Source organism: Agelaius tricolor, unplaced genomic scaffold (assembly GCF_023055355.1).
Source record: "Agelaius tricolor isolate 1412-34295 unplaced genomic scaffold, bAgeTri1.0.p SCAF_16, whole genome shotgun sequence".
In the NCBI taxonomy this organism is placed as follows: Eukaryota; Metazoa; Chordata; class Aves; order Passeriformes; family Icteridae; genus Agelaius; species Agelaius tricolor.
The window spans coordinates 2852228-2878384 of record NW_027269276.1 but is presented as its reverse complement, the minus strand read 5'-3'; the positions used below and the strand labels follow the sequence as shown (position 1 = coordinate 2878384).

Here is a 26157-nt window from a genome sequence, read left to right as displayed (position 1 = left end):
GCCCCGCTCCACCAATCACCGCCCCGTCCGCCGCCGCCTCATATCCGGGCCCGCCCCGCTCCGCCAATCACCGCCCCGTCCGCCGCCGCCCGGAAGCGCCGCCAGGAAGCGCCGCGCCGCCACTGGCGGAGTGCCCGGAGCGACGTTTAGCTGCGCCGGCCAATGAGAGAAGGGGGCAGGCGGCAGGCAGCCAATCACAGTGCGCCGAAACGCCTTCCGTCCCGCCCTGTCCCGCCCTGCCCGGGAAGCGGATGCGGCACCCGCGGGAGAAAAAGGGACCGTTCGTTTATTGAACAGCGAAATGCGCGAGGACGGGGGTGGCGGGCCCCGCCGGGGATACCGGCACGGCCCGGCACGGGAAAGGGCTCCTGGGGGGGACCGGAGCGCGGCACAGCCCCAGCTACGATCCGTTTGGCACTGTGTCCTCTTCCATTTCTTCTTCGCCGTCCTCCGATGGGCCTGAAAGGACACGTCAGAGTTTTAGGGCATCTGCTGCAGACGTTGCTGTTCCTTTTCCCACCCCTCTGCAGAAGAGTAGTAACGGGAACGTTTAAAAACTCTACAGAGAGGAAAATCAGGTAGCCCTGATGTACAGGAAACCGGTGCTATGGCCAGCCTGCAGCTGAGATCCATCTCTGCAGAGCTCCCAGACTCATTGCTGACACATTGAGTCTTATCTGCACCTCAGCAGAGGTCCAGAGAGACTCTGTAATTCATCTCATTTTGTTAAATTGATGCCTCAGGTTTTAGATTTTATATTTTTCACATTCTGTGCTGCTTTAGTCTGAGCTTCATACTGGGGGATAGTAATCTTCACAGATTAGGCAGACAAAACAGTTCCTGCTCTAGCTGGGGACCAAGGACAAATGACCAAATCTCAGCCCAAGAGCACAAACACCGTGGGCTGGAGAGAGAAAAACAAGCAGGGTGGGACTGCATGGGCTAAAGCTGGAATGGGACAATGAACTGCAAGATGCAAATGGAGCAGAACTGATCCCAGGGACAGAGCCCGTGCCCAGCCGTGCATTTTGGGGCCATTTTGGTTCATCTTGGGTGCAGCCTTGGCTGGGCTCTTGTGCTGCCCAAGGTGGATCCATGGAGGCCTCCTAATAAATTCCTACATTATTCTTTAACTCTGTCTATTATCTGTTCTAGGTCAGCCTTCACAAGGCATCAAAATAAGTGGGATGAGTTTTGAAGTCATCCAGTGCAGCAAAGCCCCTTGTTGGGCACCTGGCTCTGCAGGGAGTTCAGGGGACAGCCCAGAGCTGCAGCCAAGGCCAGGCTATCACAGAGCCAGGGATGTGCTGCACAGATGACAGACTCACACTGTGCCTACCCAGCTCCCCACAGAGCTCACAAGCAGCATCAGGGAGCGAGGAAGGGGTGGGCTGTGTTGAAGGAGGAGCAGCAGAAGCAGACAGTGACCTGGTTTGCGCTCCCTGCCGGGGATCTGGCCCGCCTGCAGCAGCCCCTTCAGCCGCTCCACCTCCGCCAGGGTCGAGGCGTTGGCGATGGCAGTCTGGAACAGAGAGCTCAGTCAGTGCTCACAGCCAGCACACAAACCAGGCTGCTACCAGATAAGGGACACTGAACACCCAGGAAAGTTCTAAATTCTGCTTCTAGAAAATTCTACAAATGACAAATCATTACCGCCCCCCTCCCTTGGAAGAACTCTAAGCTCAGGTTAGTATTTCATTGAAGTCTTCAAAATACAGACAGCTCAGAAGAAAACTTACAGGAAAAGAACCTAAACCAGAGCCAGGACACGCTGATCTATTTGTCTGAACAGCACAAAGGAAACTTTTGTTCCATTTGGATCCATGACAGCTTTTCTCCTGACATATTTACCTTAATTGCCTCCACGTCCCCTGGGGAGGGCCCAGTTTTCTTTTTGTCTGTTGGCAGACCAGCCCCTGGATTGAAGCTTCAAAAGGAAGAGAAAAGACCTATTACACTTTTTGAAGAGTAGCTGCTTCTCTTGAATTGAAATGCTTCCAAACTAGGTTTGAAAGCATTTCATTCCATCAAGTGTAGTATCTTATCTTTGTTAACAAACTGATACAGTGAAGAATTGCCTCCTTCAGAAACACCAGCATCTTGTCTTCACTGTCCCATCCCCCCCCCTTTCATCTGCTCAGAGGCAGAACTTAACTTTACTCATCAGGCAGTTGGCAAAAGCTCTTCAATTTGGATGCTGTTGAACACTCAGCTGCTCTGCTGCCATGACAAAAGCAGGGTGGATAAATAAAGAGTAACTGAAAATGGGGTTTCTGTTCCCATGTGTCAAATGTGCTATTACAGCAGCCTAAAGTAAAGCCTACATTAAAGTGGAATTAATCTTAACAGCCAAAAGAAAAAAGTTATCTGCTGCTGCTGCTGCTTTAAGGAGATCACCTGACCTGAATCCCTTTCCATTCACAAACTCGAGCTCAAATCCATCTGTTACAGGTTTAAATGCTAAATAAGTTCAAGATATTTTTCTATTTAACCATGAATTTGGAAATGCTGTGATCTGAATTCTTATTACCAAATACGTTGATCAAAATATATGATGCACCACTTAACAATTAAACTAAATAAACATATACTGTAACAGCTTAATTAAAGATTTTCTTTTGTATTTAATCTCCTAACTACAGCAGATTTTGCAGTTTTTTCCCCAAATAAACACATAATTATTTATTTTGGGAAAGAAAAGAATTTAGCAAATCAAAACCAATAATCTAGGAAAAAAACCCCACCAACCACAAATTAAATAATGGCCACCTCTCTGCAGTTAAACAACAAAAATAACGTTAAGTTTTCCTGCTTGTTGACATCAGTGAATCCACCTTGACCAAGTTAACTCTTTCAGAAATACTTCTGAGATGTATTCATCACCATCCAAAACTCGGGGTGCTTGGACAAGACACTTGTGGCTCCCCAAGCTTTTGAGGCATCCTGCCAGCAGCTGATATTTCAGTTTTCTGCCTGATACTGCACACAAAGAAAGTGGTGTTTCTGAAGGAGGACGCCAGTGGAAATTTGTTTGTTTTATCTTACGTTTTTGCTCTCCTGGCAATATCCTTTGCAAGCTGTGCACCCCGTTTGCCCTTGAACATTTTCTCTGCCTCCTGTCGCTCCTACAGCGATACCACACACACACACACAAAGTTAATTTGAGAACATCACAGTTTGCAAAGCTGTCTTGGCCAAGAAAGACACTTTGGCTCATCCTCATCAGTGAAACTGGTACATGGAGACCAGATGTAAGAACAAGCAGATAAACATTGCCCAAATATTCAGAGAATTATCAACTTTGTGCTCTTAAAATTAAGAGCTCTTTCCCACACTCATCCCCCACCCAGTGGTGTTTGCTCATTTCTTTCTCTAGAGCTGTCTCCTACCAACACCAGAGGGACAGGAAAGAATAACACTCAACATAATTAGACACAATTAAACAGATTATATCCTTAACAGAATGAAACCATGAAAGAAAACAATGAGAGTGTTGTAGAGCCACTTACAGAGTTTCAATAAAATTTACAACCATGGCAACAAGGTCACTGTTAGTGGTGAATTTTCAAGAATGCAAAAAAACCCCAAAAAAACCAAAACCGCAAACACAAAACAAAAACAAAACACCCCAAAACAAACAAACAAAAACCAAACAAAACCCAAAACTAACCAAACAAATAAAAAACCTAAACGCCCCCCCCCCCAAAAAAACCCACAAAAAAAGCCCAATTAAAAAAAAAAAAAAAAAACCCAAACCCCAAACAATTAAAAAACCCCAAACACCTAAATCAAAAGCAAGCAGACTTACTTTGAGCTTCACTTTTTGAAAATCCAGCACTCTGACCTGGGGAACTTTATGAATTAGATATAATCTGTAATGTTTCTTATTTGTTACAGGATTTCTTAGAACACTGTGAAGTAAATAAAGGTTACAAAATATTTTAAAATGCACTTGTATTGCAATATATTAATATACTTCAAATGCATCATGTACTTCCTGCTGTAACAGGCAACAAATAATACCATGAAATAAGCCTAGTGACAGTGCTTAGATATTATGGAAACTATAATACAAACTTGCACTTTAGCAATTCAGTAGATTTTACTGAAGGATGACATAAAGCACAACCTCAAAATAATCATAATACTCCCCCAAAAATAACTGAAACATCACTTTTCTCTCTGGACACTGATCAACTGAAAAATCACAGGACAAACTGTGTTTCTTTCTGTCCCTCACATCAAATGTAACATTACTGAAAAGTCCTTGTTTACATGTATTTTAAACTATTTTTTTATCAACAGATTAAACCTTTTGGTTTTAGGTTTTTGAAGGTTAAGTTCACTTCAGCACTTGTGTACTGGCTTATAGAGCTGTTAGATCTCATTATCCCAACAGCCTGTCAGTGATATAAAACCTCAGACATTAATTACCAGATGCTCATGAAGAGTAGAGCAAACACTGTTTATCAATTCAATTTTTAGACATAAAGGATCTGTCACAGCTCATAAAAAGCAGAGCATTCCAGACCAAAGCAAAGGGCCAGGTCAGCAGCAGAGCTCAAACACCAGAGAAAGAGCAGCTTTTCTTTTTGGTGTTACATACCTCAGGTAAGTCAAGGATTTAATAGTTGATAATGGATCCAGTTCACCCTGGGTAAAGGGAGCACAGCAAGAAATTTTAAGCCCCTTTAGCAAAAAAATCAAATATTTGAAAACAAAGTTCCTGAACTCATATCTATTTTAGACATTAATTAAATTACTGCAATTATTTTAATAGGAAAACCACTAAGCTTTGTGACTGCTGTTCCACTGCAAGATGCAAATCATGTTCATTAAAGGATGTACACAGTTAACTACTGCCAAAACTGTAGGATATTACTCTAAAGGGAAAGAACCAACTATTACCAAAAGGATATGGCACTACTCTCAGGAAAATGGTTAATTAGAGGGATGAAAACCACAAATTTTCAGCTTGTTTAGCTTTATCCTGCATGACAGCTTACCAGTTCAGCAATGTTGTTGTTGGTGAGAATGAGCTCTGTGAGGCTGGGCAGTGCCTGCTCCAGGTTCTCACCAATCCGACTGAAGAACAACAAAAACAAAGGTTTCATTTAGGGCAGGAATTAGCAACGCTGGAAATACACAGAGAAACAAAGTAACACAGATGCTTTCCCTGTGAACAACCCAGTGTGACACTGGCAGAATCTGGGTGAGCATCCAAAACACTTTTCTAATAAAGCTGGCAATAAATCACTGCAAATATTAGGTGCCATATGAGATTTAAATCTTATAATCTATTCCCTTGCAGGTATTCATTTTTTCATGTCTTTATGGAGATGATTACTGAAATCCAAAGATGTGGCCAGATCCCAAACTCTGCATCTCACTGTCCTGGCTGAGAAACAAACCCTGCCTTTTGCACTGAATCAGGAAGGAAACTGAAAGAGAGCCCACACACTGCTCAGTGCTGATTTTACTGCCTGAAACAAACACTCCTGCCCCTGCCCAGCACTGAAAGACACACACCCCTCTCTCCCAAGAGCATTTTCCTCTGCCCAGGGTCCACGAGGCCAAGCAGAGCCCCTTACCAAATCCTGTTGTTGTTCATCAGGAGCGTTTTCAGCCTCCGCAGCAGCGGGAACCCGTCCAGCTTGCGGATCTCGTTGTCAGAGAAATCGATGGCATCAAACTGGTCCAGGGTGGCCCCCAGGTTCTCAATAACTGGGATTTTATAGCCTGGAGAGAGAGGGCAGGGCAGGGCAGGGATTAGGTGGTGCCCACAGCAGAGCACAATAGGGTGTGGGAGCAAATCAGGATGGACTGGGGATGCTGATAAGGTTCAGACAAAACACCTCAGGATCCACTCTGCTCCACACAGCTCCCAGACCAAACTCTCCCCCTCACACCCGACAGCCCTCATGGCTTTTGGAATCTTTCTTCCTCCCCCTCAGCAAAACACCAGCTCCCTGCCTGGACGTGTTCTCCAAACCAAACCCACCTTTCTGGCACGTCCCTCGTGCTGAGGCACATCCCACCCCCACGCCACAGCACATTCCTCCCACATTTCCCCCAGTTTCCCCTTCTTGGTGGTTGGGACGAGATGATCTTTAGGTTCCTTCCATCCTAAACTGTTCTACCACTCTGTGATTCACCCCTCACATCTCCCGCAGGTTCCGAAGCCACTGGAGCCTCTTTAATCGCTCTTCATCCCAACCCCCGGCCGCTGCAGCCCCTCCACCAACCTCCCCGTCCTGCTTCGGCACCTTCGGCCAGGGCAGGCGCCAGGCCCCACTGGGAGATCCATCACGGACCCTCCAAACCCCAAGGCAGCCTCTCCTCCGGGACCCAACACAGTCCCACCGCCAGGCTCCATCACTGACCAACCCCCCACACACACTCCCACAGCCCCGGGCCTCAGCCCTCAGCCCCCGCCCGCCCCTTCCCGGCACAGCCCCTCTCGCCCCGCGGGGCCCGCGCACCGCGCAGGTCGAGCTCCCGGTCTCGGACGGCGTTGGTGTACTGTGCCGCCTGCTCGATCAGCTCCGCCGTGAGCTTCACCATCGCGACACACGGCGACAATCGGCGACACAGCGGGACAGCCGGCCCTACACGCCACACACCGCGCCAGGCCGCGCCGCGCCGCCGCAGGCCACCGCGCCGAGCGCCGAGCACGCGCAGGCCGCGCAGCCGAGCGCCGAGACAGCGAGCGGCAGAGACCGCCCCTCCCCGCCCCGTCCTGCGTTCCCCCCTCAGGGTCGATACAGTCCCAACACCCCATCCCTGCGTTCCCCTTCACCTCAGGGACTGATATAGCCCCCAACACCCCATCCCTGCATCCCCTTCTCCTCAGAGACTGATATAGCCCCCAGCACCCCATCCCTGCGTTCCCCCCTCAGGGACTGATACAGCCCCAACACCCCATCCCTGCATTTCCCTCTTCCCGGGCCAGCTCCCAGCCCCAGCCTGAGCCATGGCTCACAAGCCCAGGGGAGAATTGGCCTTGCTGTCAGCACAGGTGCCCCCAGATGTTCCCTCCCACCTTGTGGTGCTTCCAGGCACAGATTTATCTGCAGAAATGCGGGCAGAGCAGGAACAGGCTTCATGCCATGGCTGGTGCTTCCCTTCAGACAGAGCCGTGCTCGAGCATTTGCTGCTCCCCAGGGCACCTTCAGCTCTCGGTGCTTTCTGTCCATCCATCTATCCATCCACCCCAGCAGCAGCTCAGCCTTTGCTCCTGGACACTGTGTTGCCCATAAGCACCTTCCCCCTGCAGCTTTTTTCTCCATCACTTCCGTGTGCATTCCTGAGCTGAGGTGCTGTGATGGGCTGGGAGCACCCCACAGGCTGCAGCACCACACACCCCCTTTATCTGTGAGATAAAACATGCTTGCAAATGTCACAACGTCCGTCCCCCTAACCAGCTTTGGGAATTTGGGGAACAGCAAGGAAGGGCTGGGAGGAGTGATGGGGGAGCTGAGGTGGCTCTGGCTGCTGTGTCTGGCCAGGAGCTCCCTGGTCTGAGGCTGGGGCACTGCCTGGCACCACTGGGAGGGCTCAGCTGGAGGGTGAGCCACACTGCAGGTGACAGGACTGAAAGTGACGTGTAAAGGGACACCCCCAAACCCCTAAAATCTGCTGAATGCCACCATTGCTTCTAGGGAAATCCTTCCCAGGCCTTCAAGGCCCTCAGAGCAGGAGGAGGAAGGATGATTTCTGTCTGCGCTGCTATCGAGGGAAGGATGTTTTTTGTGAGCCATGACATTTCTGTGAACCCAGAGGATGTGATAACAGGCTAAACACTGCTGCCACGCTTGGCACTGCTCAGGGATGGCTCGTGCTTCTCTTTTGGGAGCTTCTCAGGGCATCACCCTGGGCAAAACGCGCGCCTGTACCCACAGCTGCAGCGTCAGAGCTCGCCCTGCCAGGGATCAGCTGGGCTCAGGCAGCTCCTGTGCTCCCTGCTGGGAAAACTCCCTCACCAAAGCCGTATGGGAAGGCACAGTCGGGTTTTTATAACAGCTGCATTTGTTTTATAACATAGGAGGGAGCAAGAACAAGAGGGAGCTGTCACAAGGAAAAACCTGAGAATTAGCAGCGCTGTTGTACATGACTCAGGCATCATGCAGCCTTAAAGACAACAGAGACTTTAGTCATTTCAGGCAGTTCTTACAAGGAGACTCTTCCCAGCCTCCTGGAAAGCAGGTCCTGCCTCTGACAAGGCCAAATAAAGCATGGACCTGTCTCCCTTAGCACAATACATCTGTTTGCCTCAGCTCTGCAGCCACAATAGAATTGTAATTGCGAGCAGATGGATTCTGGGTCTCAGACGCTGCACACAAGCTCTCCACAGTCCTTTCTTTGCAATGGAAACTCAAAGCAATGATTTTTAAGATCTGTGCTCCCCACCTGCCAACTGCACAATGGCAGATGGCCGTGGCTGCAGCCCCACGGCCAAACTGCAAACGAGGAGTCAGGCTGTGCTAAGATTTTCCAGAAAACAGCTATTATAAATTTGGCTTTGGTGCCAAGAGACAACAGAGAAATGAGCTTTAATAAATTGCCTAAATATGCATTTATCTGGAAGACACAGCCACTTTGATCCTCTGAGCATACCAGTCAGACTTTAATAGCTCCAAGCAAGTATTGCAACAGCTTGGAGAAATAATCTGAATTTTATTACTTTACAAGAATGATTTCTGAGGGAAACGCTGGAAGCTGATGTTGTTGCATGAATTCAATGTGCAGAATTTGTTTTTCTTTCCCTGGCAGGCTGGAAGGCAGCAGAAAGCAGGATAGAACTGGGACTGCTGGGGACTGGTCATCTTAAACTGCCTTCCCCAGTGTGTATTTTAAGTTGGGTCAAGATGTAAGAGTAAGCATTTTCCTTTCTTTGTAGCATTTCAGTACATCTAAATATACCAGGGAGCAGTATTTAGGGGCAGGCTGCTGTGGGCCAGAGAACTGGAAGGCTGGCACAGTACTCCTGATCCACAGCTCCTGTTTTCTCACTAACACAGCAGGAGAACTGAAGTTTGGTATTTTCCAAGCAAAGGGGCAGAAGCCAGGAGTGTGTCACCCCAGTTCTGACCTCTGGTTTGGCCTGAGACTGAAAGGGAAATCCTGCAGCCAAAGAAATTGCTATAAGGGATTAATTCACATTTATCATCTGATAAATGTGAAGACCAAGAAAATGCAGGAGCCCAGAGCTGCACATTTCTGAGAAAGCAGCTTCCCTTGTGGGAGGGCTCCATTCTTTTCTTTTTCCCTCCACTTAAAAAAGCTCAGTTCCAGATATCCAGGCACTACCCTAGGCATTTGGCCCATGGTTGTTGCAAAACCAACACAACAAACAAAGGATTCCACAGCTCCCTCCATGCCCAGCCACATCAGCAGCTCCTCTCCTTTCCAGACAGCCAACAGGGAACAGTGGCCCCGTGCTGGGAGCTGCAGTGGGGAACTGCTCAGGATGCTCCTTGTATGAGTGGGAAAGGAGAACAAGCCCTTCTGCCAGCTCATCCAGGATCCCCCATACTGGAGAATTCACCCACCTGTGCCCCAGCACAGCCCCAAGCCCAGTGAGATGGCCCTGGGTGCACCAGCCCAGCCTGGCACAGGGCAGGTATTCGGGATTTGAGCTTCTTCTGAAGGTTAAAGACCTTTACAATAATAATAGTGAGGTTTTTGCAGATGTAGCTCATCTGTTCCTGAGCATTTCTCCCACAGGTGCTCTGAGCCGAGCAGGAGCTCCAGTCACGGGAGCTGCTTTGTCCAGCAAAGTAAGGACGTGCAGTGCCTCCAGTCAGGGCTGCATGAATTTGGAAAAAGCACAGATTCACTTGTCAGGGGAGATCAATAGTTTATTAACTTAAAGATCAGTTTACCAAAGCTCCATCTTTCCTTGGATTTGGTCCAGGCAGGTGAGGGCTGGAGACAGTGTGGCTTTCCCCTCCTCACCTGGCTGAGGTGAGCTCTTGTGGGCAAGCCCAGGCAGGGCAGGTGTCATTGCAGCCGAAACCAAGCAGGGATTATCCCAGCTCCGTGTGGAACTGCTGACAATTCGTACTGGGAATTTCACTGGAGAAAGGTTTATCTCATTAAAACTATTAACAATGAAAATCAGAACATGCAGCGTAGGAAAGAGTGTTTACATTTGTCTGGTGCAAAGAGTGGCTTTGCAGGGTCAGAGAGAAGGAGAAGGAATAAGACACAAAAAGATACCCCACTCCCATATAAAAAATAGTCCACAGAGAAAAAAAACAAGGATTGTATAAGTTATTTTTTAAAAATCTGTAAAACAACATAGCCAAGGATATTTTAAACACAATTATATAAACACCACGACTTACTATTAAGAGAGAGCATGAAAAGGTTTGTTTCAGGGAAGGGTTTTGTAGAATTAAGTTTCCTGGCTGGATCCCTGGAATGTCTCATTTGGGAAATAGATGCCCAAGAAAAATCACTGCCATGAACAGGAGGATTTTGTGAGAGAGAGAGAGGGGTGTACCCAGCAAAACAGGGGGAGGATCATAACACAAAATGCCAAGAAAGATTAACTGGGACAACATCTCGTTTAGAGGAAGGATTTAGCTTGTTCCAGAACTGACTTGATCAGCAATGTACAAGCAGTTCCAGGAGGGAAATACATTTCGTGGTAAGGCTGGTCCGTGTGGACAACCCCCCCCAAAACCCTACGACTCCTTGTAGGCACACACACGGGTTTTGCCTGGCTGCAGTTACCTGCAGGGCAAAGCCCTGCTGGGCTGACACACCTGCAGAGCCACGTGGGGCAGCTCTGGCTTTGGTCCTCAAACATCCAGTTATTGCCACGGCCAGAGGGAAGCGGTGACCGACGGAATCCGAACAGGAGTGCCGGAGTGGGCTGTGGCCTCTCTCCAGAGCCGCCTGGTTCATCGTTTACCTATGTACAGAGCACGGCGCTGGCAGTGCAGGGTTACAGCAGCTGCACCTGGCACAAGAGGGCACCAAAAATGAGCCAGAAGCGGCTCTGTCCTCGCAGGTGTGTGAAGTCCTGCCTCCCTCGTGGCGAGGGCTCCCACCGGCCGCTCGGAGCGGGCGGATCAGTAGGATTCCTGCGAAGAACCAAGTGTGTGTACATGGATCATGCATTGGTCCCTGCTCACCAGGAGTGTTTGAGAGTGTTAATATCACCACTTGTCTGCTGCTTCCAGGCCTTGATCACTCAGGGTATGCTCCAACCTCTGCTTAACATATTGCTATAGAAACGCGCCGACAGTGATATTAAAGCTATCAAACTTATGAGCAAATGCTTGACAGCACCATGTAAACTCTCCCAAAGCTGAAAAAATAAACTTTTGTCCTAAACATTTGGCAAAACTGGGCTGGCAGTCAGTGGAAGTCCTGGATGGATGCAGCCGCTGAACTTTACCCGGCCATAAGACACGTCTGACAGCAGAACTGCACAAACAGCTTCTTTTCACAGAGCTTGTTTGATTTCACCATCTCACAGAAAGTCTTGTCAGCTGGGAGGCCAGGGTGAGGAACAAGAGAAAATGAGAGCAGATTAACATTTTAAATAAACAAACATTGGACGTAACAGTCACAGCAACTGTGCCAGTGTTGGGGGAGACAGAATTGAAAAGAAGTCGCTTTTTAAGGGCATCTTTCACATGGTTTTAATGAAGGAATAAAGGAGCTTTGCAGTGAGTGGGAGAATTAGCCCCAAGACTAAACTATAACGAAACACAAGTGCTTGGATGTGTTTGAGCAACAGGCAGATATCCAGAAGCAATGCCATGTGAGCCACCTGCCCCCCACAGCCGGAGCCCAGCCCGTTGCAGCCATGCCCTAGCAAGCCCAGGAGCTCCAGCACTTTTAGCTTTAAATGGTGAAGGGAATCCCCCAAAACCTCCCATTTTTGCTACCAGGAGAGCACTACAGTGTCAGCAGCTCTGCCACTTACCATTGGTACAGGTTTCATTTGTCACACAGGAGCCACCAAGGAGGCTGTAACCTTCCTTACACCTGAGGCAGTTTCCACTGGAGCCCTCGCAGGCTGAGCAGTGGTCATCACACCTGGGGACAGAGACTTTGCTGTGGCCTGAGCCAGCACCAACACCCTGGTGAGGCCACCATAAGTGGGCTGTCAACCAAAAGGCATCTGCTGGCACTGTGACAGCCAGACCAAACCAGAGGATGTAGAAAATGGCAAATTTGAAGGTTGAGATGTTATTGAAGCCCTGAGTTTGGTGAGGCCAGCTCAATGCCCAGTGACAGCTAGTGACATCCCAAAAGCTCTTGCCTTCTGGGAAGATTCAGTGGGACATGCACCTCATGTCCCAGCCATCCCAGCTAGAAAAAGAGGTGCAAAGGGAACCTGTGCTGCTCCCATCCATTTGCTGAGTAAAGAGCTCAGCACTGTGCTTCCTGCCTGGGGACAGTGGTTTGTGGAGACTGTGCCTGAAATCTCTGGGAAGGGATGCTGGTCCCTTGTTCCTCCTGGATGAAGAAACAGTGCAGGTGAGTGAAACCCCAGGGGGCAGGGATGGCGTTGTGTGTTCCCAAGTCACCTTTAATCCTTGCCTTTCATGTTTGCTTTCATGAGGCTGAATCCACTCCCACTCCCCACTTAAAGCTCAGAGCTCCGGAGAGAGTGGGAGCAAATTGTTGCCTCCCGGCATCTCCCGGTCTCCCGCACACAGCCCCGTGCCGGGCCAAGGAGTGGGGAACACTCCTCCAACCTGGCCACGGGGCGAACGGAGAAGGTTTAATTGAAAGCTGGAATATTTATCTAAACATTGCAGTTCCTCCCACACCTCCTCCAGAGAGCCTGGGGCTGAGGCTGAGCCCCTTCCACCGTAGCCCCAAGACACCTTGGCTGGCTCTGGCAGGGAGCGCGCGGCTCCACCGCTCTGAAATCCACAGGGCAGGGGCGTGTGGGGTCCAGCCCCACAGCTGCCCTGGCTCCCTCATCCCTGTTTTAATTTCCATCAAGCTGTGAGCTGTTTCCAGCATGATCCTGTCATAGCTGGCAGTGCTCCCCATCAGCTCTGGCTTTGCTCTGGTGGTTCTGTACCTCTTGCAGACTTTGTTGGGCAGCCCGTGGCTGTCAGCGGGGTAGAAGCCCTCACGGCAGGTGGGGACACAGCGCCAGTGGGGTGCAGGGCCCTCGGGGGTGCAGGGGGTGCAGTCCTCCTCGCCTGGCCCTGTGGGGACAGGGAAAAGGGAAAAATGGCACCTGGGTGGGTTTGGAGACAGTGCAAGCATAGCCACAGACCCACATGTGATGGGGGCACCAGCTTGGCTTTGTCTTGCTCATGAACGAGACGCTTGTTGTGCCACAGGGTCCCATGCACGTGCTTGGCTCCCACCCCAAACAGCTCAGGTTCCATCCCAAAAAACCAAGACAGGACCCAGTGTCTGTCCCTCTGCAGAGCCAAGAGCTGCCTACCAGGGCTTGGTGGCGAAAAGCACATCAAAATCCCCTCTGGGCCATCCCAAGCATGCACCGATTTGGATTTCCCCAGGGTGGAAAAGAAGATGCTGAACTGGGCCAAGGAGGAGCTGGGGGGGGAAAGTGCTCCAGAGAAGAGCTGGGAAAGCAGAGGGCCCCACTCTGATGCCTGTGTGTTGTGGCTGGACAGCAAAGCTCAGTGATGGAGATGGTATCATTAAAGGGCTTCCACGCACCAAGCTTGAGAAATGGTTATGCAGGAAAAGGAGGAAAGAAAAGGCTGGAAAAATAATTGTGGTGGAGTACCTTCACACTGACTGGAATAAGAATTAGAAGGGAAATAATTTTCTTCAGGGATTAAGAGCCCATTCCCTTCTAGCCTTGCCAACAAGATCAATAAATATTTTGGATTTAGACTAAGGCAATTGCCCATGTATGATAGAAGAGGTTCATGCCACTGAACATGGATTGTCTAGAGATCATATTATCATCAGATCTATGATGATTTCGAGGGCAGACGCAAACATTAACAACGGAAAGTAATTGCACTTGCAGGAAGCAAGAAAGGCAGGATTTAAAGGGAATGCTGAGCAATTTGAGGCAGCTGGGGGAAGCCAGGAGCAGCCAGCCCAGCACTGTGGGGCAGCTGGGATAACATGGGATAACACAGGATAACACACCTCAGCTGCCTGACATTTTTATCTGCTGCAAAGCTACCTTCCATCACTCCAAGAGGGTTTTACAGCCTCCCCCGCAACCTTATTAAACTGAAGCACCTGGCTTCGGGGAGATCGAGAAATAAAAAATGGCTCCAATAAAAATGTAAAAACTCCCCTAAAAACCTTTCCAGCATGAACATATACCTCACAGGACATGCTGGAGACTTGGGATTGCTTTCCCTCAAGCACGCTCTGCCTTGGCTCAGGGTGGTACAGTGGGGATTGGCACCTGATGCAGAGGGGTTTGGGGTTTTGACTGGGATGCTGTGGGGCCAAGGACGTACCTGTGCTGGCAGGGCAGGTCTCGCACCGCCGGGGCTCCCGGCTGAGGTACATGGCAGGCTGGCACTCTGGCACACAGCTCTCCCCTGCCAGGCTGCCAGGAAAGCAGAGAACATTTGCACCCAAAGCTACAGGATATGGGGACTCAACACAGCCCATTCTCATCCCTCATGCCCCAGTGTCCTGAGGCATCCTCAGCCTGCAGCGCAGGAGGTGTTGGAAACCCGGCCAGCATTTTAGGAGAAATTAAAATCCTGCCTGGACCAAAGGGACAGCTGCCGGTTCCTTAATTAAGTATCCAGGAGGAAATAAAATTATTTTTTTCCCATGGGCAGCCAGCCAGGCTCTCCTGAAGGCCTTTTGCACCAGTGAGGCTCCTTGGAATAAAAGGAAATTGGTTCAGCGCCGTGGCTGGGCTGGTGCTGCTTCACCGTGGCAGGGATGATTTGAAGTCCCAGCTTAAAAGGATATTGGACAATAAAAAACAAGCACCATGTGGATTATGTCTGACAAGTGCCTCCACTTGTGCTTTTCTGAGGGAGTAGATAATCTTTTGGCAGCGGGAATTTCTTTGTCTGAGTGAGCCCCACTGCTACACCATAGCTCTGGCTCACAGTGCCTGAACACTGCAGACTACTATGGGATTGTACTTCCATGAGCAATCGGGGATGGAAAACAGCTTCTCCCTAGTGCTGGCACTGGGCTCTGTATCCCACAGATGCCATGGGGCCAGCAGCAGTGGCACCCAGTGGCCCTCTGAGGGTCACAGCTGCCCTGCCTGCAGCGCTGGAAAATCACTGTCCTGTGCTAGCTCCACTCAACAGGTACATCAAATAAAATTTTCAGCATGGATGAATCTGAGGGAAGGGTTTCTTCATTTGCAGGGAACATTCTCAGCCTGCCTGAAGCAGCTCAGGCTGGTAGCAGCTCTACACAGCACTTACCCACCACCCTGGAAAGAGCTGGGGAAAATGAAATTAAATTTAAATCACGGTTTTCGGCAAAGAAAGAGACGCTAATCACCACCTTTAGATTCCCAGACCTCCAGCACACTGCACCACAGCTGCAGCACCATGGAAGCAGGATCTCTGGTCTTGAACTTAATTCACTCTTTAATTTCCCATTGGTTTTCCCAAATTTAAACCACAGGTATGAGTGCTGCAGGTATGAACTCCTCCCGTGCTGGTGTTTTACCTGAATCCCTCTTTGCATGCAGTACATTTATCTGCTTCGCCGACACATTTTTTACAGCTTTGATGACATTTCAGACAGCGTTTCTGACCTTTCAAAAAACAAAGCAAAGGAGAGAGAATAAAATCTGGACGGTGATTTGCAAGCAGCAGTCGGAGCCGCAAAGCCCCAGTGCACCCCAGCAGCAGCTCCCCAGGGTGGAAAGGCACATCCCTCCCCAGCAGATCCAAGCTATTGCAGGTGACCTTATCTGTCACCGCTTGCTGAAAAGAAATATGCTTTGCAAGCAGCCAGGATCATTAATTACAGTCTTCTAATTAAGAGCTTTGAGTTGAGCACCTCTGCTTTGCACCACCCTCTGAACACCCAGAGGTTTCCCTCCTCCCTTCACCATGCAAAGTGTGTCAAGAGGGAAATTCAAAGCCAATACTCAAGAATCAAGGTGTGTTCTCCACCCAGAGCGCTTAAAATAGAAGCAACCCCTGCACATCCTCATGCTGCAACTCGCAATGATAAACATCCTTACGTTCCTCGGCGTAGAACCCGGGAGGACAGAGCAGCACACAGGTGCCCATCTCGGGGTGGTGGTAGAGGTTCCTCTTGCAGGCCGTGCACTGGCTGGGTCCCCTCCCGACGCAGCGCTCGCAGCCCTTGTGGCACCGCCGGCACCTCCGGGCGCCGTTGTCACCAAAGAACCCAGCGGGGCACGAGCTCACACACATCCTGGGGAGGGAACCAGTGGCACTGGGCTTTGGTGCCAGCACCGGTCACCTTCCACCTCAGGCACTGCCCCTGTCCCCTTGCCCGCAGTGTCTGGGGTGTCCCCCAGCCTTGGCAGCAATCGTTTACTCCTTGTTCTTGGGATTTACAGTGTCTTGCTCTAATACAGAGGTGGGGAATCTCTTGTCCCAGCTGTAGGTAAAGTTTCACTGTGCCATCCCAAGAGAATGAGGAGTGAAAGCCCCAGTTCCTGACAGTTCAGCTGGCTGTCCCTTGGGTGTGGGTGATCCCAGCCAGTGAAGCCAAAGCTTCTTCCCCAACATTATTATGTGGTCAAGATCCTCCAGGACTCTCCAGCTCCATGTCCTCTACCCCACTGTACCCTAATTCAGGACAGGGATCCTCACTCCTCCTCCACCCATTTAATTTCTCATACACTTCTTTCTCTGTGCAAACATCTATCGCCCACACTAAGCTGCAAGACCTGGAGACCCCATGGGGACACCCCACTACCTCTCACCTGCCAGTTTTCACACTGCCCAGACTGTAGTGGATGCAGTTCAAGCACTGGTCGGCGTTGGGGCCATCGCAGCCCTGGTCACCACACTCAGGGTGGCATGGACCTGAGGAGGGAGAGACCAGCTCAGTGTGGGAGAAGCTGAGCACCCTCCAGGCACCACTGCCAGGATGCCCTGAGCACACCCTCCCTGGACCAATGGACACCTGGACCCTTCCCCCATATTATTCTACATCCTGTATCTATTATATTTTAAATTTTATCCTATCTACGGACAGGAGCTGCATGGCTTTGGGTGCTTGTCTTTCCTGTAGCTCATCCTTCCCAGAATGAATCCCACCCAGCCATACTCTGGCTGAACACTGGTGCAGGAGCAGCTTTAAAAGAGGGACCTGCTCCTCAGGGAGCAGCAGAGACACCCGCCCCTGCCTGTGCTGGAGGAGGGAAGGTGGGCAGAGGAGCTTTTTTTACCCCTCAGACAGCTGCACCACCAATTTGTGGCTGGGACGGGGCATTTTCCTACCTTCTAATTTCACCATCCTGCTGCCCCGTGCTGGCCACAGGCCCTGCTCCTCCCAGCCCGCCTCAGCCCCAGGCAGGATCAGGCCTCGTGGCTCCCCCAGTTTTTATCAGGGTTTTCATTTTCCTGGGCACTCTGGAGGGAACAATGTGGCAGCTCAGGCAGCGCTTACCCGCGTACTCCTCCTCCTCCTCCGCCACCTCCACCTGGCTCTGCAGGAAGGCGGCTCTGGACGGCTCCATCTCTGACGTTGACACTTCCAGTGACCTGCCCCGGGACGGGGGCCCACTCAGGGCAGTGTAGGGGTGCTCGCCTGTCCCGTAGAAGATGAGGCTCCACTCCTTCAGCTTCCCTGTGGGGCAGATACAACGTCACCCATCCCACTCCCTGTCTCCCCATCTCTGAGGGACCCGGTTTTGGGGGAAGCAGGAGGAGGATGGACTGGACCATCAGGGTGTCACTGCTGGCACAGCAATGCAGAAGCAAACAGTGAATACCCAGAAACATTCATGAGCCCCTGAGCTTCCAGCCCACACAAATGCAGCTGTTTAGGCCACTTACAAGGGATTTTTAATTCCATAACTCATCCAAGGAACTGCAGCATCACCACAGTCTCCAAGTCCAACACTGGAGAGAACCGGTAATTTTAAAAGCTCCACAATAGAGGATTATTTCTGTCTGACAAACACCACCCGGCAGACACTGGATTATTTCTTGCTGCTGTTGCTCCAGCTCTCTCTTTGCCTGACACAACAGAAGTCTGAGCTTGGCATCCCACAAAACACTGTAGTGCACCTGGTGAGACCCCCTCCAAGGCCTTACACCCACACCAAGATCCTCCACAAGCCACATGGCTTGGGGGAGAGAATCCAAAAATGCTGCTGCTTCTTTCCAAGGCTGTTTTTCTTCCAATTCCCCATCAATGCGAGTCACTTCGTGCCCGCAGTGTGCTCGGCTTTAACTCCTAATCCCTGTGTTACCAGGAAGGGCTTAAAATTTGCAATACCCAAATCCCTTGGCTCTCCTAAAGGGAGAGAGGACACACCTGCTGCACCGAGCAGTGCTGGTGTGGAGCCTGCGAAGGAAGAGCCAAGCTCCGGCAGCATCAGCTGGGGAAGTGCCTTTGCCAAAAGAATTGAATTTGTTTTAAATCTAAAATATCCTGCGTGAGGAAAGCCCAGGCTACACGAGGCTGATGTGGGGGTGCAGCAGTACCAGCGACACGACACTCATAGTATTTAATTTATATTAAATTAACCAATTTAGTGGTATTAAATTAACATTTAATACTCATTTCTGCTACGAGCTGGGAGCATCTTTCCTCTTTTTCCTCTTGCTGTGCCGTCTCTGCTTCAAACCCAGTGCAGACTTTTTGAGGGGATGACTTAATGCACTCGTTTTCATTTTGTTTTGCCAAACCCTGATGCCCATGAGGGGCTCAGAAACACCAGCCACAAACTGTAAATACCAGGGCAAAAGCAGCTCTGTGGGCGCTTTGCTGCTGCTCTCCGAGTTCAAAAGATTTGGGGTGAAGGCAGCAAACAGAAACACTTTCAGTGCAATGCACCCCCACGTGCACCTCCCGCCAGAAAGTAGCGTGGGAGAAATTTTTAATATTCTCCTGGCTTCCTATCAATGATTGTGTGGATTTAACACCCCCACAACACACGCCAGCCCCAGGCAGGATGCTTCACGTCCCGCTGCCCCCAGCCAGTGAGGCGGGGCCGGATCCTGCCCACATGGCTCCTGTGCTGGGAAGGGGTCAGGGAGCAAACAGCCAAGCTGGGGAGGGGGGACACAGCAGGGCTGGGGACATGCAGGGGGCCAGGCTGAGCCCAGCCACCCCCCACCAGCACGGTGGCAGTCCAGGGAGGATGTCCATCCGTCTGCAGCCCGAGGGGCATGGTCCCCTTGCGCCGTTGCACAACCAACCCACATGCCAGATGTCCCAGCAGCGAAGCAAAACAAACAAACAACAATTACAGCTCTTGGGTTTCCTCGTTTTGACTCATTACAGTTTAATTTTGGAAACCTGGCTCTCGGGTGCAGCCAGTTTACTGCTACTGCTGCTGCTGCTGCGAGAAAACCAGCTTCCAGCTCAGCCAGACCGGCAGCCTCCTGCGTTCAGACCTAACATTTCATTCCCATTTTTTAAAATCTGGGCAATACAGTTTTGCTGGAGACCATGAAACTCACAGCAAAATTCACAGCCAAGCAAAGCAGCCTGGAAAGGGATTTGGGAGCAGGAGGGCCTGGTGGGCACTGGGGATCCTTACCTTGCACGGCGGGGTTGCGCACTTGGGATGGCGTGTCGTGGATCTCCAGGGTCCACTCCCCCGCCGCCCGCTCCCCCCAGCAGTGGACAGTCATGAACTCCCAGCCCTTGAAGCCTTCATTGGAGTGGTCAAACACCCTGCAACGACAATGCCACGCACCAAGAAATGTGACTTTGAATGTTGTATTTTATCAGAAAAGGGAGATGGGTTGAAATCCTAAATTGAGGATTTTAGGCATCCCCACATGCACACACCCTTGCACAAAGCTCCCCTGCAGCTGAAACCTGCGCATGCTTCCCACTTTTCCCCCCAAGACCCCAAGAAAACTTCCAGCAACCCCCTAAAGGAGGATGCTGCCCAGCCCAGACACGCCCTGGCTCTGGCTGCTCTCACCTCCTGGCGAGGAGCTGTGACCGTGTCCCGGCCGGGGAGATGAGGCTGATCTGGAGGTCCCCGCGGCGCGGGTGGGCAATGCTGAGCCGCACCACGACGTGCTCCAGGTACAGCACGTGCTGGTCCCGCTGCTCGGCGCAGGCGCTGCTCAGGGTGCTGGCCCGCAGCACGTGGTCAGCTCGGATGTACCTGCCAGGGACAGGGAATGGTGTCAGGATGGGGACAGAGTGCCCCTGGCTCCCAGACACGGACGCCCTGTTAGATTAGACCCTGGTTTCCTGCTGCTTCACAGCAAAAATTATCTTATCTGCCACTGCAATTCCCAGTGTCCTAGCAGGGGAATTTGCTGAATTGCTGGATGGTAACCAGATGAGTTTGAAGTGCTTCGAAGATCTATGCCTTATGGGCTGCAAGGGCGCTGCTTTATTATAATTACGAGTGCAGCACTCCACTTTGGGCTGTAATTAGTGTCTGTATCAGATAAATAGCTTCATGAACACACTTGGCTCTGCACTCATTCCTGTTTTGCATATGCAAGTCTCTAAAAGACTTTTCAGATTAACAACTCTCTTGCTGTACAGCTAGGCATTGGTAAATGAGGAGTCACTTGGTCAGATCCCTGATCTCACTCTTCACCTAGGAGGGACTGACCTACCAAGGATGAGATGTGAAACCTGAGCTGGAATGAATCTGAAGCCAAATTCAAAGAGAACCAAGACACTGAAAATCTGGTAATTTTTGCAACAAATCACTAGTTTTTGATGTCTTCCATCAAGACAAAGTGTTCAGAGAAAGGGTGGAGAGACCATCACTGGTCACACCGGACCCACCCAGCAGGCAAGGTGGGTTTGGTCTCTCATTTGTCAGCCCTCAAAAAGTCCCTGCTGATCGCTCGTCTGGGAAGCAAAATCTTGTAAAAGGGCAAAAAAATATCACCCACTGTCAAAGCTGGCCCTGGAGAGCCCTAATGAGACCTGCACTTCACCGCGCCATAGGCACAGACCCACAACACTCACTTGGGCACCCTGTCCAGGCTTCCCACGCAGACGTGCTGGGGAGGAACCATCCTCCACTTCTTGGCTTCCACCACAATAGCGTCAGCATCCACCAGCCCAAAGCCATATAGATGGCTAACTGGAAAGAGAGAAGACTCAGAAACCCTCGGCCTTCCCAGCAGGGATCAGGAGCTCCTCCTCAGTGTATGGTGGAGCATCTTCCAACCATCAGGGAAGGTGTGGAGTTGACCCCATTGGGGTATGAGGTGTTTCAGTACATGGAGCTCATCACCCTGGCCAAGTTACACCCCAAATCCACATTGACACCATGGAAAACCCATTGCTGGGTGCAGCCCAAGGAAAGTAGCAAGAAACTCTGCAGCTCAAGAGAGTATCCATCAAACAAGTTTTCCAAATCTCCACCAAGCAAGAGTTCCAAGCATCTCACCCCATGAATTACTGCCCTCTCCTCCCTCCACTTAGCAGCCTGAAGGTAGGAATGAGCCCAATAGTGGCCACCCACAGTGAACTGTCTCCATAAGTGAAGCTCTGGAGACCTTTATTTTCCCTTGGCTGGCTGTTCTTGCCCTGCCATCCCCAAGGCCTCTCACCTTTATGCCCTGCTCCGTTGGTTTTCCAGTCGGGTGCTCGTAGGTGCCCCGGCCGCGAGGTTTTGACCAGCAGGTGCTGGACATCCCTCCAGGTGAGCAGGGGGCTGCAATGACACGTGGTTCATGGGGTGGCTCTGCTGTTCCCAGTCCTCCCAGCAGCAGCAGGTACCCCACTGAGTTAAAAAAAAAAAGCAAAAACCACACCAGCCACCCCTCTTTCCTCTTTCCTGCTCGAAAAAAAAAGCAAGAATTGATGATTTAAATGCTGACAGCCTGCCACCACTTGAGGAGCCCGAGCAGAGTGGTGTGCCCCAGGAAGGGATGCCACATGCCCATGGGAATTGCAGGATTTCCTCCTGAATAAGGCCATTTAGATCTCAGGCTCTAGGGTAGAAATTAAGCAAATCAGGAAGGTTTTCTCCATTTTTTGAAGGAGACAGGGAGCAAAAGCTGAGGCAGGATAGTGGGCTCAGCAGCTCACTGATACACAATGCTGAGCAAACCTTCCCTTTAGAGAAATAACAGCAAAAAATTGCTGGAAATAAAACCTGGGTTGTTCATTAAACAGAAAAATTAAACCCAAATCGCCTCTACCTCCCCAGGCTGGGTTTGTGTGTTCAGAGTGCTGGCCACTGAGTGCTCTGGGCTTCTGAGCCCCCTCATGACCCCAGCTCAGGGATATTGCTGGAGAATTTTCCTCGCTTTACTTACAGTCAGTTGTTCAGCTTCTCGAGCTGGGATTTATATTGCTCTCGAGCAACATTTAAAGAAAGAAATTCAATTTATTCTCTCTTGTCATAATGGAATGCCTGAGCACCAAGCTCTGGTAGTTAATGTTGCGGTTTATGCCTCAGCTAAACTATTCAAAAATTACATCTAAAGCTTTTAATATATTTGTAATGAAAACTGCATCTCCGGAAATGCTCTCACCCGACCTGGGTGTTGGGATTAAACCAGACGAGGAGGAATGGAGCCACAATCACCATCCCTGGATGAGAGTGCAGCGCTGCCCTGAGGCTTATTCTTATTCCCAGTCTTTACTTTATTTCCACTCCATAAAAATAATAATAAGCTTATGAGAAGACACTCCATGAAGCAACACAGGGATGCCCAAGGGCTCTTCCTGGGCTGGGGGACCATGATGGAACCAGGATGGGACTGGGATGGGGACAAGAGGAAAAGAGCAGCTCATTTGAACCAGGGGTGTGTCACTGAAAATCAAGTTCTGTGAGTTTTTGACATTATGAAAAAGCAGTCCTTTTCCCCCAGAAATGCAACACTTGCTGAAAACCATCACTTCTGCTGACATTTCCCAATGTCTGTGATGTTTTCTGACTTTTTTCCCCCAGGAAGTATTTATAAAACTCCTGTTGGAGCTGGCTGTCAGCAGTTTCCGTGCACCTACTGAAAAGCCTGACTGATGTCACCAACCCCAAACTTTTCAACACATGGCAACATGTGAAGAATTAGATCAATAAAACACCTGTGGGAAGATCAGATTCCAAACAACAACACTGCCAGCAACGAGCAATTTAAAACAACTCTGTGTCATTTTGGTCACTCTAGAGGAAACAAAACCACCTTGTTTCCTTCAGGTTTTTCTCACCAGGTGCTAAATGTGGGAACATTTCTCCTGACCAGGTTACACTTACTTTGCCTCCAAGGCCAAGGCGATGATGCCTGCAACCATCGGGGCGGACACGGAGGTGCCGGTGTGGCCGTCGGTGCAGCGGTGCCGGAGATCCGTGGTCACCTGTGAGAGAGGAGCTGCAGCCCCCAAAATGCTCCCAGTATGGGCACTATCCCAGCAAACCTCCAACCCTTTCACCCATTTACCAGGAGAAACACAACATCCCTGAGCAAAAACCAGAGCAAAACCCACTGCAGGCTAAGGACAAAGCCTAGCTCTTACAACTGAGCCATCACCCAGCCCAGCCACACAGAAAACACCAGGGGATGCTGCCCCACTGGATGTTGGGGTAAAACTCACAATTTTCCGCTCATAAAACGCGCCGCTGCTGTAGGTGGTGGCGAGGGTGGAGGCACATTCCTCCAGGTACCAGGGCTTGTAGCCATTCTCAGTGGTGCTGCTGATGGAGATGGTGTAGATGCTGTTGGTGTAGCCGTCACAGGAGCAGTAATCGCCCTCTCTGCCACCGTTCCCCGACGCCCAGACGAAGATGGACCCCAGTCCCCGGCGACCCTGCAGGCACAGAGAGCATGGAGGGTTAGAGGAGGTGTTTGCCCAGGATGAGAGGTGATCTCAGCATGGGGAGCAGGGGTAAGTCTGGTTTTTGGGTGTTTGGTTAGGGTGGAAGGATGGGTCCCATCCTGCCCAGCACTCAGCCCCCTGTATCAGTCCCCACAATGTGCCTCTCGGCTCACTCAGCCCCAGTTTACAGGCAGTGACTCCCCAAAATCCAGCAACAGGATTTTGGCATTTTCCATGGGGCAAAACATCTTGGGTATTCAAAGTCCCTGGACCACAGCATGGGTGCTTTTAGGGATGGCCCTGCAGGAGGAACTGGCAGGGAACACCCAAATCCCAAATCTCCCATGCCCACAAAGCCACTCATGAACCACCCAAAGTACCAGAATCCTTCTCCCAGCCTATCCTTAAAAGTTTCTTTTGCTTTTCTTCTATTTTTAAACTCCCACTCTTTTCTCTCCCCTCCGTCACTTGGCTGGAACCTCTGATGGAGCCATCCCCACTGGGAACAGCTGTGACCCCATTGGGAATTGGGGGGTGGGAGGGGTGTGCCTGCTGCTCAGACCTCCCCAGAGCCAGAGGAAAATCCCACCTGGCAGCAGCAGCTGTGGTGCCAACAAGGGGCCCCTAAAGAAGCCAACACCACAGGAAGGAGCCCCATTCACTCCTCCATCCAACCACTGCCAGGACACCCAGGAACAACCCAGCCCTGCGGGAGTTCACAGCAAGGTGAACATCCTAAAAAGGAGGATTTTTGGTGAGCCAAAAGGGTTAGGGGCAGGAAATGAAGTGGCTGGTTCTCTTCCGTGCCCCGTGAGGCAGAGCTCTCCAGGGAGGATGGAGCTGCCAGGCTTGGCAGGCGCGGGAGCAGCGGAGCAGCCCCGTCCTCCCCGCGGCTGCTCCTGCCACGGAGGAGAGATTTCAGTGCTCGCCTGGGCAGATCTGGTGTTTACCTCCCTCCCACTGCTCTGTGGCAGCTTCCTCCACAAAAAATAATAATAACAACAATAATAATAATAATAATAAAGCAGCTTTGCACTGGAGGAATTCACCGGGATTTATTGTGGGCTTTAGGCGCCAGGGGGAGCGGGAAGGTTTATTACCTGTCTCGCCCCCCTCCTGGGGCAGAGGCTTTCTGAGCTGACCCTGCCTCTGGATAGACAGTCTAAGTCAGGCTCTTTCCTTACTTTATGAAAGTTTTCATTATCTGGGCTGCCTCCCAGCAAAACTGGGTGGGTATTTCCCTAGCAAAGATTAATAGAGCTGTCTGGAGCTCTGCAAGAAAAACTGCAATTGCCAAGGGAATTACTGCCCTGCTCTGCATCATAGAGAGCTCAACCCAGCTTGCCAGCCCACCAAGCCTGCTGCTGGCATCTCCCATCCCACTTTCCAGGGTTTCCTGGATCTCCAAGGAGGCAGCATCCCAGCCCACACGCTTGGCACAGACCGTCCAGCTCACCCACACCAAAGTTAAAACACCTCCAAGGATGGGTCCCACTGCATGCAACTCAAGCATTCCCAAATCACTAATCAGAGGAATAAAACCTGACACAATTGGCCAAGCATCTGGAGATGGAGCAATGATTTTGATTGGGATCAGGAGACTGGGAGCCCAGACCTCCCTTTCATCCCTCACCCCGAGTGTTGCACCCACGGGATCCAAGAAAGGCTCAGACCTGCTCCAAACCCATGTCCCCTGATGCCCAGGCAGGGCTGCACAGGGGTAAAGTGGGTATGGAAACAGCACAGTTACCTGAGGACATGAACAGGCACATGAATGACACTACAACAATGCACAGCTAACACCTGACAGCATTTCCTGGTGAGCAAGAGCTCACCACAATTGCAGCTCCTTCGGATTGGAAAAATCCATTCTTTCCCTTTGCTCTCAAACAAGGAACAAGCAAGATTTCTGTAAGCAGACCCCAAACATCCAGCTTCTTAATTTGCCATCCTTCTAAGACAATGCAATGCCAGTGGGGGTCTCCTGGCTGCTATAAAACCTGAATCTGGGCATCATTTAAACCAGGGAATCCCTCCCTGGCCAAGCTGGGGCTGATCCAGCTCACCCCAGCAGCTCATGGGTTGGCTGTGGGATGCACAGCATCTCCTGCTTCCACAGCTCTGCAGGGCCTGGGTGTTTGCCCAATAGCACTCCATGAATGACCAGGATAAATATCCCCTCGTTAGCTTGGGAACTAATAAAGTGTGGCTGGAGGAACAAGAAACAAGATGATAAATTACCCCAGTGCAGTCCTATCGCTAATAGATAAAGGTTATTTTAATGTT

General features: G+C 50.7%; 2 protein-coding genes across 2 annotated transcripts in view; both read right to left on the bottom strand.

The window, feature by feature from the left end:
* Positions 1–268: 268 nt before the first annotated feature.
* On the bottom strand, positions 269–6672 carry SNRPA1 (small nuclear ribonucleoprotein polypeptide A'). Its single transcript, XM_071441227.1, has 9 exons — positions 6483–6672; positions 5592–5739; positions 5007–5085; positions 4607–4653; positions 3809–3911; positions 3046–3125; positions 1852–1927; positions 1429–1522; positions 269–459 (listed from the first exon to the last, which is right to left on the bottom strand). The coding sequence occupies exons 1-9, from the start codon at positions 6562–6564 to the stop codon at positions 401–403; spliced, it is 768 nt and encodes a 255-aa protein (XP_071297328.1). The 5' UTR covers positions 6565–6672; the 3' UTR covers positions 269–400.
* Positions 6673–9839: 3167 nt separating this feature from the next.
* The window catches only part of PCSK6 (proprotein convertase subtilisin/kexin type 6), a 32619-nt gene continuing 16301 nt past the window's right edge, over positions 9840–26157 (bottom strand). Inside the window, 14 exon segments of the mRNA XM_071441224.1 lie at positions 9840–11504; positions 11945–12057; positions 13058–13187; positions 14439–14530; positions 15631–15718; positions 16154–16350; positions 16868–16970; positions 17557–17736; positions 19661–19797; positions 20054–20242; positions 21070–21187; positions 21660–21763; positions 23312–23412; positions 23650–23862. Of these exon segments, the coding sequence (XP_071297325.1) occupies positions 11407–11504; positions 11945–12057; positions 13058–13187; positions 14439–14530; positions 15631–15718; positions 16154–16350; positions 16868–16970; positions 17557–17736; positions 19661–19797; positions 20054–20242; positions 21070–21187; positions 21660–21763; positions 23312–23412; positions 23650–23862 (1863 nt within the window). The 3' untranslated portion in view covers positions 9840–11406.